General features: G+C 38.7%; 2 protein-coding genes across 2 annotated transcripts; both read left to right on the top strand.

The window, feature by feature from the left end:
- The first annotated feature begins 333 nt into the window (after positions 1–333).
- Positions 334–3,743, top strand: LOC133850348 (TBC1 domain family member 23). Its single transcript, XM_062286408.1, has 3 exons — positions 334–588; positions 1,160–2,519; positions 2,577–3,743. Exons 1-3 carry the CDS (start codon positions 572–574, stop codon positions 3,276–3,278), a joined length of 2,079 nt encoding a protein of 692 aa, XP_062142392.1. The 5' UTR covers positions 334–571; the 3' UTR covers positions 3,279–3,743.
- A 1,110-nt stretch (positions 3,744–4,853) lies between these two features.
- On the top strand, positions 4,854–13,000 carry LOC133850349 (uncharacterized). The gene is made up of 5 exons (XM_062286409.1): positions 4,854–5,387; positions 9,728–10,219; positions 10,289–10,526; positions 11,111–11,415; positions 11,489–13,000. The coding sequence occupies exons 1-5, from the start codon at positions 5,195–5,197 to the stop codon at positions 11,608–11,610; spliced, it is 1,350 nt and encodes a 449-aa protein (XP_062142393.1). The 5' UTR covers positions 4,854–5,194; the 3' UTR covers positions 11,611–13,000.
- Positions 13,001–15,699: the final 2,699 nt, after the last annotated feature.

Here is a 15,699-nt window from a genome sequence, read left to right as displayed (position 1 = left end):
CATTCACAATCGTGCGCGGACAGCAAAACAGTTGGCAGCCCTTTTTAATGGACTGCGACGACTATAACCGTTATCGACACACCACCACTCAATGTGAGTTGTATACCAAAACGCCGTTAGCAATTTTGAAATTAAAAAAAAATCTTACAATTAATAATACATTTGATTAATATAAAAAGATAAGTTTAAAATTCTTTGAGGCAATGTACATTCTCCTATGGCCAAGCAAGGCTACATCCACGAAAAATGTTAAATGTGTAGTTAGTAATCGGTATATTTTGAAGACATAAAATAGTACGTTTTTAAACTTGCATTGCGGTCACGCTGCTGATTCTTCCAATAAGAAAACATTTACTCACACACATAAACAGTAAAGTAATTTTTTGGCGAACATTTACGAAATTTCCGTAGTTCAAACGTTTTAAAATGCACATAAATCTATTGCTCAGCAATAATAATAGAGTGCAGTGAAAGCGAAATTGAGCAGAGGAATTGAGAAGAGAATCCATCATCATATTAAGACAACAAATTAATCGTGCCAACCGTTCAACGTGTGTAGGAGGCCTCGGCCATGGAGGAGAATATGTGGTAAATAAACATTCGAGCCATAAACACAACTACAAACACAGCAGCCTCAGCGGCGACGTCAACACTCCAGTCCCAAGTGTGACAAATTTGTTGATGTAAAAAGCTTTGGCTGCCTGATGCTGCTGCTTCGCCTTATTTAAGTAGTATTTTTGAGGACGGCCTTGCTATGCCTTGCCTTGCCTTGCCTTCTATACATTGATGACATAGCGCTGCGCGAGAAAGAGAGGGTAGATGTAGTGCAAAAGAAAGCATTTGAGTCAGCAGGCTGAGTGAATGATGATGATAGCAAGCTTTTGTGTTATCTATGAACAGCTGTGCTAATTGAACACGTCGAGGTGTAATCAGCGAATCCAAACGCATTATTATGTTAATTGTTTAACCAAGTTTGTTGTAGAGTAGCAAAGAAAAAGCTTGGCATCAAGCAAAAAAGATCAAGAGCTTCAAGACTGAGCTTTTCCAAGGAAGGGCAACTGGAGCAAAGAAAGCTTTGTTATGAAGTCAAGCTGATCAGGAGCAATGAGACAAAGAGTTTTTAACTACGTAAATTACAAATACATCCTTAATTTTACAGGATTATTGAATTGGAGTCGGCGCTGCTGGACGATTGCAATGTGAATGACATCTTTAGCATTTGCCAAGGCAAACCGCTGCCGGAGGCCCTGCGTCCGGATGTGTGGCAGGTGTGCCTCGATGTGCGTCACAAGAGCGATCAAATGTCGCTCTTCAATGAAATCTATGATCTGCCATTTCAAAGTCAATTGCGCGAGGATTGCAAGCGCTACGTGGAACGCATTGGCAACGATGAGGAAGATAAAGTGTCAGTCGTGTCCGATCTGGAATCCATTATGACATTCTATTGCAAGAATCGCAACCTACAATACGAAGCAGACAATGGCTGGATTGAGTTGTTACTACCGCTCTTTGCACTCAAACTAAACCGATCCGATACCTTTAATCTATTCGAGTCCATAAGAGACACTTATATACCCAAGGGTTGCAAACCCAAGGGAAATGTCTTCCATGTGTTTCGGTTGCTGTTGCTGTATCATGATCCTGAGCTCTGCACTGTGCTGGATACGAAGAAAATCACACCAGATCTGTATTCGCTAACGTGGTTCCAATCGCTGTTCGCCTCGTGCAGCAGCCTCTCGGTGATCATTGCCATGTGGGATCTGTACTTTCAGAATGCCGATCCATTTATGGTGTTCTTCTTGGCGCTCATCATACTGATCAATGGACGTGAGCAGATCATGGCACTGAAGACGTCATCGAAGGAGGAGATTATCAAGTTTCTCATCAATATGCCGTGTGCCCTGGAGGTCGATGATGTGCCAGACTTTTGCTCGTTGGCGCAGTATTACGCATTGAAGACGCCGACGTCATTCAAGACGGATTATCTAAAGGCGTTGTATGGCAAACAGAATGACTCACCACGCAGTCAAGAGGAGTCCAACAAAGTGTCGCAAGCGCTGTGTTTGCCAGTTTCCGTTTATGAGCTCGTGGAGAATTCTGCGACAGAATTTCCAGTGCAGGATGCAGTGCGTTTCTTTTTGGTTGATTGTCGGCCGGCGGAGCAATACAATGCTGGGCATTTGTCGACGGCATTTCATTTGGATTGCAATTTAATGCTGCAGGAGCCAGTGGCCTTTGCCACAGCCGTCCAAGGATTGCTCACAGCACAGAAGCAGGCAATTGAGGTGAACTCAAATGCGGGCGGTGAACATTTGTGCTTCATGGGCAGTGGACGTGTGGAAGAGGACCAATACACACACATGGTGGTGGCCTCATTCCTGCAGAAGAACACACACTATGTGTCCTTGCTCACTGGTGGCTACACATCCATACACGACTATTTTGGTGATCACATGGCCGACTGCCTGGAGGATCACAGTGTGAGCAAGTGTCTCGTCTGCCAGCAGCACAATGTCAAGGTAAGTTGAGTCTACTAAGATGCTTTAAGTTGTCGAATAAACTCTGTTGTTTCCTAGACCAAAGCGGTGCCACTCAAGCTGCCTGCAACGACGCCATCGTCCACGGATCTGTTTAGCAAATTCTCCGCGGCCATGAAGTCCAAATCGGCTGAGGTCAAAGGACGCCTGCTCGACATTATTGTGAATCCCAGCTCAAATGGTGCCAACGCTACTGCGGCTGCCAACAATGGAGCTGGAGCACCTTCGTTAGCCGCGCAGGAGCGACACGTGAGTGCCAAGGATCGCAATGGCAAACGCTATCGCAATGTGGCGCCCGTCTTTAGCATCGACGATGAGAACGAGGATGCCTACGATGCGGGTGAAAAGGATGCGCCGCTGGCTGCCGGCGAAACGAAAGAGATTGTCAATCTCAATCAATATTTCAAGACCGCCGACATTATCAATGCATTCAAGTGTCAGGATGTGCACATGAATGGCTATATGTACGATAGCCATTTGATTATAACACCCACACAGCTGGTTGTGTTACGTGAATTGGGCGGCGGCCAAGCTCAAATAATGGTGCGAAGACCGTTGGCCAGCATTGTGAAGATCACTGCGAAGAAGCGTCATCGCAATCTGATTACGTTCAAGTATGGTTTTCCCGATGGCGACGGGCTGCTCATCACGGACATGGATCGCTTTCTCATACCAAATGCCACGGAGGCAACGGCGCTCGTCTCCAAGCACATTGTCCAGGTGCTCGACAATGCTAAATAAAGCATCACAATTACCACACAAGTCAATAGTCAAGCCCATCTACTGCTGTACATCATACAATTACACCAATCCCCCTTTTAGACCTACACACACACACACACACAGATACTATGCAAGTGCAATGCTTTAGTCTTAAGCTGGCAAATGTTTTCCTTGGACAATATATCAATATTGAATTGGCATTAGCGTAAATTAACCCAATAACTATGCAATTTGTAACATAAAACACCAACTCCCTCGTCCCTGTATTACAAGCAAATTAAACAATATAATGAATGCAACTTATTTGATACCCTATGTCGCTCTTGTTATCCCAAAGCAACCCTCTAAATGCTAAGTGTATAAATAACGGATTAAACAAAACCTTAGAAGCCTTGAGACTTACAATATGTAAAGATTATAACAAAAATATTTATTGCAATTAAACAAGGTATAAATAAACTATGTACTATATTCAAAACAAAGCGTTGTTTCATATTGAGAATTATTTGTGGTGAAAACAACTTACCCGCTGTTTTCTTGTTCTTGATACTTGAGTTTATATGAAATTGGTAAACTTGTAGAATATTTTGTGTGGACTATTGCGGTGCTGCAATTAAAGAATTAAGTAAAAAAGAACTTAAAGTGAATCTATCATACATAAACAGGAATGCATATAATTAAAATAAACTTAATAAATATCTAAGAAGTTTATTTTTCTTTTCTGTTATTCTTTAATGTAAGTTTATCCAATAAATGAAGGAAAATAGAGTTTAATAATTTCTTCACAACATTAATTATTTGTATTATTAAAAATCTCTTGCAAAAATAGATGTACATATAAAAAAGTATTATTTCCGATACTCAAAATTCAATCACTTTAATGAAATGCATAAATATTACGTATTCGCGATAATTTAAAAATATTGAGTATACGCAAATGCATTTCTCAAAATATAGGTAACACACAGCTCTTAGTTAAATATTAAGTATACGCAAATAGATTTCACAAGGTACGCAGCTCTTAATCGGAAATTAAGTATACGCAAGAATAGTAAGTATACGCCAGTTGTTACCACCTGTTACCAACGCATTCACCCACACATTATACATTTTTTCGCAAGCCTTTCGCTGGGTATCAAATGAAACAAGTTCTGCGAATGGAACCTGGTTGAAAAGAACAACTCAACTCTAGCGAGCAACAGCTACCAATTTGCGTTACACATACTTAGTATAAGTAATTTAGGATTAGGGAGGCGGCCAACCACCGAGGAAAGGTGTGGAAGGTAGCAGCAGCCGAAGCAGCAGCAGAAGCAGCGGCAGCGAAACTGAATATGAATCGCTGTGCAGACATGGAGCAGGCGCATTTGGAGCATTTGCCAGGCTAGCGCCACATACGTAAGCAGCCTGTTGGACAGTGTGGTTGTTGTTGTCGATTCGAGTTGTGCAGACGGCCGCAATTCTTATCAATGACAGTGACGTAGATGGCTGTGCAGACACAGGCCACAGAGGCGACACAGGCCGATGTTGGCGATGCGGCTGCAAACTCAATTTGGGGCGATGGAACATTAAAAACTGTTGCACCACAGGCCCAACAAGACAGTTCATTCAGAACAGTCACAGCACGCGGACGCAACAGCAACAGCAAAAGAAGCAGCAGCAACATTGAAACAACTTGAAACTTGACAGCAACAACATCATCATCAGCGGAGACAGATACTAAGGGTCAATTCGACCTCAATTGGAGCACAACGCGTTTTGTTCGACTTGTTTACTTAGTTAGTGTTTTGTGTGTGCCTCGAGTGCGTGTGTCCTGTGTGTATTAGACTCTTTGTGCGTGTGCCACAGCAACAACACAAACAACAACAACAACAACAAAGTACACACACTTAGTGGCAAGTGTGGCATCTGCTTTTGTTTGCTGCTGCTCCTTCAAAATGCAATTGCCTTTGTCATTGTCAACGTCCGGAATTGGACACAGCATGCTGATGGTGCTGCTCGTGCTGCTCGTTGGACTGGCTGCCGCTGTGCCTGCCTCGGTGTTGGCCCAAAACACCGAGTTGTCCACCAATGCGAACAACAAGCTGCAACATCAGCAGCAACTCCAGCAGCAAAGGGAATTGCCGGCAGGTGAGTGTTAAAGTTCAATTCTTTGAATGCGTGGGCTGCGGTTTCTGCGAATATGTGTGTGCCAGTGTGTGTGTGTGTGTGTGTGTTAGCCTACGTCAAGCAACGTGTAGTTAATGTTAAAGGTCATTTGAAAATTTCATGTTTGAAAAATGGACACACGCCCCACGGCACGGCTCGCGTTCTGACTGAGTGCCGCATAAGTATCCACTGCACGTACAGTAAAATCTCCTTAAAAGGGTTTTAAATTATTAGAAACACTGTTTTTCTTATAAGTTTTACTTATTTAAACCCAAATAATATAAGACCAATTTTCATATAATATTCGATTCAAATTCATTACCCACTTTTTTAGATGTAGAATGCATTTTTTTCCACCATCATATATATGCCAACTAATTGTAATAATTTTTGAACTAAAAAGTCCTGATAAAATGAAGCTATTATTGTTCAAAAAAATTAATTTGCAAATAAAATAAATAAAATTCAACGAAATCAAATGATATTTCCTTTGCCTGCAATAAAATGTAAAAATTGTGTGACTTTTAAGTTGTAAAAATAGTGATGTAATTGCTGTCAATATTTTTTTTTGAAACTTTGCATTACATGATATAAAATATATTTTTAATTTGATGTTCTTTCTTTATAAAAAAAACAGTTTTACACTTTCTAAAAATTGTGCTTACGAAAAGTTAAAAGAAAAAGTTTATTTTAAGTTTAAGTTTAAAGTTCTGTTGACCTTAATAGAAAAAAAAGCATTTTATTTTCGAGCACAACAAAAAATTATGTTTTAAAAACAGTTATCATACTGTGTGGATTTCAGGAATTAAATAATTGCTAAACCAAATTAAGTTAACATTCAAAATGTCCATATGGTGAATAAATTTTAAATTACTTTCTCAATCTTCAACATTTTTCAATTCGTTGGCTTTGAAAAATCATTAAAAAATGAATTGAGCCAATTATGCCATTTCAATTTAAGAGAAACCTTAAATCAAAGTGGATTTTGGTGTACATAATACATATTAATTTATTGTAGGTAATTTGTGCTTTTGCAGCCCACATTCATTTTTATTCCCAAATGCAAATTAAACATCTCATTTTCAATCAAAATGGAATTTGAGCCGCCCAATGTTGGCCAACAAATCTATTTAGCGATTTGTTTAGCATTTAGGCTTAGTCGAATTTCACTGTACTTGTGTGTGTGTGTGTGTGAGTTACTTGTAAGTTGAGCACATTAAGCAAAACGCCCACGCGCGCTTTTGGCAGCAGAAGGCAAAGGCAACGAACCACCTAGCATCCTGTCAGTGTTTCTCATCTCCGTTGGAGAACCTTCCACCAGCAAAAGTAGCAGCAAAAGCAGCAGCAGCACTTCAACCCATCCGGCTGCCCCGCCCACTCCGCCGTTTAAACAACGGCATGTTCCATTTTCCGCTGTTGGGCTTGCAGGAAATTGCGTAGGTGTTTCTGCCACAGAGGCTGAAGGCACGACAGCTGGCACTGGCAAATGCTAAAGCGAAAGCGAAAGCAAAGGCAACAAACAAGCAAGGAGCAAGCAGCTTGTTACTCAGCCGATTTTAACCGAAAAATGTTTGTGCTCCATTCAGAGCTTTTGGCTTAGTGTAACATTACAATCATTGTGGGCCATAACACACACACACACACACACACACACATATGCATGTGTTGTAGTTGGTTTCATATACAGTATAAATGCTGAGCTACACCTACGCAATGCGTGGGCGGCTGCTGCACAAAATGGCGACCAGCCTCTTTGGTATGCATGCCAGCAGCGTATGTGCCTCTGTGTGTGTGTCTGTGTCTGTGTGTACGTGCGCGCGATTTCATTTCTATTTTTAGACTTCGCAGCAGATGCCGTTGTTGTTGTTGTCTCATTCTTGCTGTTTGCTTTATGCTGCTGTTGCTGTTGCTGCTGCTGCGAACTGACGCCATTTCTTATAGGGATTTCCAAGCGCGCTTAAAAGTATGCAATACTCTCGTTTTGCTGTCACTTTGTTGAGCATAGCAATGAGCTTCTGCAAGGCAACGCGCTGCTTTAAGGACTTAACCAGGCGACGCTTAAAAGTATGCAATACTTTTGTATTTCTTATTGTCACTTTGTAGTTGCAACCTTATTCGATTGGTCTTAAGAAAATTCCACAAATTATTGAAATGAATTATTCAATTGACAATGATTTACTTACCAGATGCTTCATTAAATATTTATACAAGTCACCGCTGCTGTTGCTTGTAAGACAAAGCATATGCCATGAAATATTCAGTGCTGCTGTCAATTGCACAGCCAAGGACCGCAAATTTCTATAACACGGCAAGAAATTGAATGGACGAGACGCAGCCAGGCGAGGGCGAGGGCATGGGCGAGGGCAGCTTTCCCTGCTGGCCGCAAAAGCCAGCAATATTTTCATTGCCGCTTTTCATGTCACAAATTTTCCATATGCCGTTATTATTAAGTTATTTTCAGGCCGCACACTGCCTGCGGCTGTTAATTGTGTTGTTGCCAACGCAGCTCGTTCTCATTCTTCTTGTGTTATTGAGCAGCAACAGCAACAGCAACAGCAGCTGTTTGGCCTAAAACTCAGCCCAAGCCCAAGCCCAAGCCACAGGCCACAACACAATCTCACAAGCGAGGTACGTGAATGTATGTGTGTGTGGCAAAAATTGAAGAGCAAACAACTTGTTGATATTTTTACAGTTCAGTGAATATTTTCATGTTAGCCAAGCAGCAACAACGCAACGTTTGCCACACAAGTACATGGAACATGTAGCACAATGACAATGCGTAGAACGACGTCAGCAAATGTCAGCGTATATAATTCAGTTGCCTGTTTTATTTATTTATGTAGTCGCCGCTTTCCCCCCCTTGTCGTGTTGTCCTGCGCCGTTGCACAGTTTCTAGCCGGAGGACAGCCAGACGTTGCAGAGCTGGGAATTATTATTCTGAGTTTCTCTCCTCTCTGCTTTCAAGTTTTCTTTTTATTTTTGTGTTCTGTTGTTGCCTGCTTTGGTGGCAAAACACATTTAGCCAAGGTTTAAGTTCTTGACAAGGCAAACATATGGTCAAGTTGCTGTTGCTATTACTTGGAAAAAAAGCAGCTCGTAACTGGGTTAGTGGTCATAAAGACACTGCAAAAATCGCAAGCTATAGATTACGCAGCAGTTGGCTTTAATGATGAAAGCGTAATGAAAAATATAGACTAATAATTTAAACAGCAGTTTGACTTGCATTAAAATGAAAGCTGTTAAATAATAAATTACTTGTATATATCAATTATACTCTGATTGAATCAATTGAAATGGAAATATTCCGACAGTTATCATTGTCCTTTGTTTGGCAGCCCAAAAGTATGCTGTAAAAGCTGTGCGTCAGAAAATGTAACATGATTTGAGAGACTATCGCTGGGGTTTCCACCCTCAATCAATCATATCGCATGCACAATGCTGATATGCTTGGAAAAACGTTTCTATTTGCGTAATTTTCTGCATTTTTACACATAAATCATTGTTAATCATTTGTTGACTCGCTCGTTCGATTCCCTTATCGATGATACAATCATGAAAAAAATACAACACCAGCAACACCAACAATATTTCCATATCGAGTGCTAAAAAGATAAACGTGTGTGCTTAACTGTGAGCTGCGAACTGCGAGCGAGAAACGAGCTAAGCTGTTGCTATAGAGAAAAATCCCCCCGTGAGTAGTTTGAGCATGCATCGAATGGTGACCAGGTGGGATTTGGCACGATAGATGTAGCTGATAGCAGATGGGATGGGGTTTTGGGTCATGATATGGCTAGAAGTCAGTTGGTTTGATTAGTGTTAAGTGTTAACTCGAGTTTAATTACGAGCAACAGGCGCTTGATTAACAGGTTCAGCTAAGTCGATTCAATTAGCGTTTTGTGCACCGTTGTGTAAGGGACAGCAAGCAACTGAAGCAGCAAAAAGCAGCAGCAACAGCAGAAGTAGCAGCAAATGCGATTAGACATAATAATGTCAATGGGTATTAGTTGTTATGGGGATAACTAACTAAGCGCCCGGCACCATCAGGCTGGAATTACATAAACATTGGCTTTGACAGCGCTAATTGCAATTAGTGGCACTGCCAAGCCATCGATGTATAAAATAAAATAATAATCAAGAAAAAAACAACGCACCAAGTTCGAGGGAAAATATGAAACAATTATGGAGCTAGGGCGCTTTTGCTAATTGGTTTCGCCTTTTTATTGAATCAAGCTTTCTCTGGCACATAAATTTAAATTCTCTTGACGCAGCCCCTAAAAGCACGCAATGGAAAATTACATTTAATTTTCGCATTCTCCACACAGTGAAACGTTCGGAGGATGACACAGCGTCCAATGCCGCCGCTGCTGCTGTGCCAACAGCCGATAAAAAGTCAAGTCCGGAAATTGTGCCAGCTTCCTTCAGCAATTCGCCACCTGCCCGCAGCACCTCGATTGAGCCACAGCCACAGGCAGAGCAACAACAACAGAAGCAGCCACCGGCTGGCCTCTATGCTCTGCCCAGCAATGATGAGATCCTGGCTGCCGTTGCTGCCGCTGCTCAGAGCAGCCAACAGCAGTTGCAGAGTGATCCCACGGCTCTCGAGGAGGCGGTGGCCAGCTCCACGATGCGCAAACGTGGCGTCAACTACGAGTACAATCCCTACATGTCCGTGCCCAATGTGCCCGACTATGGCAGCGATGTGCCCAATGGCATTTGGACCGATGACTACGAGCCTGCTGCTCCCTTGAACTACAACAACTATAACAATGAACGTGAGCTGCAGGATCTGGATGACTATGTGCCAGAGCGACCTGGTAAGCAAATTTCAACGACTTCTCTAGACAGTCTTCTATTGGTTTTTCCCACTTTCCTTCTTTCTATAGTGAATGGTGGCAATGCTGGTCGCAACAAGGCTTATGATAACCTCCAGAATCTGCTCAATGCCGAGGCTTACTTGGAGAGCATTCCCCTCTCGGTGCCCCTCACCTATGCCAATCGCAACTACAACCTGGATGAGCGCAACAAACGTGGCATCTACTACAACCTGGCCAACAATGGCGCCAACAGCGCTCCAGCTGAGAATCTCAATCTGAACAAGTACCGACGATATGGCGATATGCGGTAGGTTTAAACCTTTAAACCTTCAATATTTACATTATGTTAATAGAATGTTAAGAACAGGTGCTTAACTTAACATTAGAATGATATTTTGAACTACCAAATAATGTTAAATCCAAATTAACTCAGTTTCTCAACTAGAGATTAATACATTTCATTTGAAAACTCTTCGTTATTCTTATTATTAACATAATACTAGTGGATATGAGCTTATATGTTATTAACAGAATATTAGAAATGTAACATAAACTTCATTTAACATTATGGTAACAATTTGAACTTCCGAAAAATTATCAATTTTTAGAAGCTATAAATTTCAACTAAAAATTAGTCAAAGTTTTTAACAAATCATCCTCTAATCATATTGTCAACTACACATAAATATAATAGTTAAGATTAAAATGTTAAGTTTATGTAAACTTAATTTTCAACTAAAAATTAAGAAATTTCTTCAACAAACTCTTTACTACTCTTAATATTAAGTGAAATACCATTTTATGGTAACACTAACAAATAAGGTTAAATCTAAACTAACTCAATTTTTCAACAGTAAGTGTATAAATTCCTTTAACATACTCATTTTCTAGGCTAAAACGCGACACCACCAAACTGACTCCCGCTGATATGTTGGCTCTCGTTGCCCTGGTCGAGGCGGGAGAGCGGGCACGCAAGGAAACCGATGTGGATAGCGGCGTCTCGGTGCCTTTGGTTGATGCTGAGGAGTTGGACTATGTGCCAGCGGGCAGCTGGTTGGATGCACCGCTAGCTTCACAGCAACAACAACAACAACAACCTGCATTGGTGGACTACTATGGTCTTCCAGTTGAGGCTCAGGTGGTGCCCAAGTACGAGTATGTGCCACGCCCACAGAAGTACGTTGGCAGCAATAGCCGTAAGTGAAGGAAACAACTCAACGCAAAAAAGTAAGTTTAACTAAATTTGAGTTATCCTTAAAAAATTTCCAGGTTTTGGCTCATCAAAGCGCTTCATGGTCGCCAAGAAGAAGCGTTCGGTGAACCAGAGCCAGTTCATGAGCGAACCAGTTGGTGAACGGGGTCCCAACTATTATGGCGAGAAGTTCTACTAAGCCATCAATAATGCTTTAGTTAAACGGATAAGATTGGAATGAGAACGAGAACGATAATGAGATTGAGATTGAGAACGAGAACAAGCGAGGGAGAGAGAATAGAAAAGCTTTCAAGCTGAGCTTTCCACTTTTATTGATAACCAAACATCATATAAAACTAAAAATAATAATAATAAATTTAATAATGCAAGAAGAAGAAGAAGAAAAATCCCCAATCATTTACCTTTGCTCTAGTTTGCAGAAGATCAAAATTATCAAAATCGAAAATGCAAAAGATTTCAATATATTATATATTTAAAAGATGATCAACGGTGTCAAAGTCATGTGCAATTTTTGTGTAGTGTTTGAATTTTCGAAACGAAATACAAGTATATATAAATTAACGCGGTATTGTTATCCATACATATATATATATACATACTATATATATATCTATTGCATATATAAACTAAAAACATACTAAATACGTACTCGTATATGAATTATTGTACGTCAAGAACATAATCAAAATCAATGTTTTTAAAAAACACTTAACAACACAACAGGGTTGACAAATTTTGTCTAATGCGAACTTACCTACATACATATGCCTAACCTAACCTAACCTAACCTAACTTAACTTAACGTTAAAACCTAACCTCACTTAATCAATGTCAATGTCTATGTCCAATTGTACAATTAACGAAACGAGAACCGTCAACACTATCACTATATAATTGTGTAATATCAAATCGAAAAGAGAGAAAAAAAAACAAAAACTAGAGGCTTCCCAAGTAGTACAAACAAAAAACAAAATAATAATGAAAGAAGAATAAAATACAATCGATAGTTACTTTAAATGAGCTCATCATGAACCTAAAAAACACATTTCTATTATGTTATTCTCGATATGTTTATACTATAAGAAGGCGCCATCTATCTGAACACCTCAACTGCATATATCTATATAACATATATATATATTTACACTGTGCCACGACTTTTATACAGACTCGCGCCGACTTGCCCGATCCAGCTAAGAATGATGACGACAAAAAAGAAAACAAATCGATGACATCTCTAATAAGCAACTAAACAAACTATTCTGAAGTATATCTCTAACAAATGATACCAATATATAATAATCGAAATATATGTATACAGACTATATATACATATATATATATATACAAATAACATATGTATATGCAAACTATTTGTCAAGATTAAGTGGCTCAGCGCATAAATATTTTAAATATACTATGGCGATTCCAGAGAGCGGCGTACGAAGAAGACGCGTTAATTTATTTTAATGAAATTGTCTGACTGTTTTATTGAAAACAAAAAAACAAAAAAAGAAATAAAAAAAATTTGAAAATCAAATATACATACTACAATTATACACATACAACATTCTTATACATTACTTATATACAAACATTTATTTCAAGAATATTGAGAAGAATTGAAAAAAAAGACAATGAAGAATATAAATAGCGTATATGTTCGAGAGTGTATGTATGTAACATACTAACATATAATTATAATAATAACATAAACAACACTCAAGTAACTACATACTTACTATACATACATATTTATAACATTTTGAAATATATATCTTTTTCATTGCATCTTTTTTATAGAGGTCATTAAACATATTTTGGCCTTTCGATTGGGTTTTATTTTTGGTATTATGCGAGCTTCATTTTTAGTAGCTTTATTTATATCGACAGAAAATTGATTTACGTTTTTTAAATAAATAAAATGTCTTTGGTTTGGAAAACCTCAAAGTGAAACGTTTTAATTAATTGCCCATCAATTAGGAACTCATTAAATTACAGGCTCTCTTCTGAATGGCAAGCAGTGAGCTTTTAATTAGCATACAAAATGCGGTCGCTGTTAAAGATGAATCTCTCTGGTAAGTAGAGGAAATATTCCTTATCAGTTAACAGTGAGCTGTTAAATGCAAAAGCGTTAATTAAAGAACTGCGGCTTTTGCAGTTGAGTAGGCTCTTTATCAGTCTCCTTAGCTTAGCAACTTCGTCATAGATGAATGTATACATACAATATTTATATTACTTCATTAATCATTGTGTTCTTTGAATAAATTGCCATATCAGGGAGTTTGTTGTAGTTTTATAACCTGGACAAAACAATCAATAAATAGCCTTTGCTCTCACTGATTTCTGATTTCTGAATTCTGAATTCTGATTTATGCGTTTTTATCATACATCACATGTCACATATGATATCTGTAGCTACTACTACAATCAGTTTGGCGCCATTCAATAATAGCTTTATTTCAAGGGTTGTTTCATAACTTTCCCCCCCATCGAATGACGTCACAAATGGCGCAGCAACAATTACACACTAAATAACATTTACAACAAAATCCTCGAACCATTTTCGGTGGCGCATTTCCAATCTGGTTGTCAACTCAACAACAAAACTCAAGCAAAGCGACTCTCGGAATATCCTGTATAAAGTTGAAACAATTTGGAATAATTCACAAAAGTTTTAAGACATGAATTTAAACTACTCTTCGTCATCTTTTTACAGAGCATCTCAATCGAAATGTCGCTGCCGAAATTATTATTTTTGTTGTCAAGTGGTCGAAAAAAAAGAGTGAAATAAATGAAAATTGGAAGGCAATTCAATGAACGCCAATTAAGAACTAAACGAAATTAAATATATCAAGTGAAATATAGGCTTTAATTCCAAAAATGTTCATTCTATTTTATTGAAAGTGTGTGCCGAAATTTAATAAAAATCAATTTAACAAACACACGCGGCGTTAACGAGAACAGAAGAAGTTTCATCTAACAAACATTTTGTTCGTATTTTTGTTAGGGAGCCAACCATGCAGCCGTAAAACTCAGTCGGCGTATCCAGAGGTCCATTGTGGGTATTCTAGACGTAATGGGCCATAGAACCCGTCGTCACAGTCGCCGTTGCGACTGTCCAACTTAATGCAAACAGCCTCAACTTAGACATAAACAATATGCAGGAGAATTTCGTATAGATAAACAAAACAAATGAGAATACAAAAAAAAAAAGTTAAAAAAAAATAATTAATCTGTCACTGGCTGAACGACATTGTTATACCCTATACACCGACCAGATAAGACATCTATTAGACATATGTGTCTAATATGTGAAATTCATATTAACTGTGTGCCTTTTTTCCCCTGTTTGAGTATGGGATTCAATTACTCGAACTCGAATTGTGCATACCTCAAATGAGAGTGTGAGATTACGAGAGAACGAGACTGTGGCCCCAATATTCCATATGGAAACAAGCCGATAAAAGACAAATAAAGAATACAAATAAAAAGCAAGTAAGCATGATTTCTCTACTTATAAATACCCTCTAAATACTTATCAAATTTAAAGAATTCTATTTATTTATTTATTTAATTGAATCTAGTATAAAATACTAAAATTAATTTACAGAGAAGATAATGATGACTTGAATCAAATGCATTTTACTTCCACTATTCACAAAGTATTTTAGCTGTTTTTCAGTTTTAGAACTACTGTCAAGTTTTTAGAATATAATTTATAAGTACATAGATGCCTAAATGTTAATATGGAAATTATTAAGAAATAATAAAATACTATTTTTTGAAATAATTTCATAAATAATGCTTTGCTTGCTTTACTTTAACCAGACCTTAAACTACCCTTATTAACCATCCATTGGCTATAGGGTATTACAAACAAACGGCAGACAAGAGTAACAAAAACAACAAGAGCGTCCATTAATATGTATTTCTATATGTACCTTCAGTTTTGTTGTTATTGTTGTTGCTGTTGTTCTGATTGTTGTATCCAGAGAGTGCGTTATGTGGGGGTATGAACGGAAAGCGGAACGAAAAAGGGAAGTAAATACCAAAACACTAGTACTTAAGCCGAGTCACATTTGCATACATCATCATCATCTACGTCATCCGCATCAGCATCAGCATCACCATCAACATCAACATCAAGAACAAAGCATTAAAACTGTGCCAGGCCTCAAGTTGATCAGTTGGCAAATATTTGAGGAAGGACAGGATGTGAGAAACAAACAAAAGCAGCAACAACAAAAAAAAAACTTTCAAATAA

The sequence above is a fragment of the Drosophila sulfurigaster genome, chromosome 2L, assembly GCF_023558435.1.
Source record: "Drosophila sulfurigaster albostrigata strain 15112-1811.04 chromosome 2L, ASM2355843v2, whole genome shotgun sequence".
Taxonomy (NCBI): Eukaryota; Metazoa; Arthropoda; class Insecta; order Diptera; family Drosophilidae; genus Drosophila; species Drosophila sulfurigaster.
Note: the sequence above shows the minus strand (reverse complement) of the source record. Positions and strands in the feature narration are given on the sequence as shown.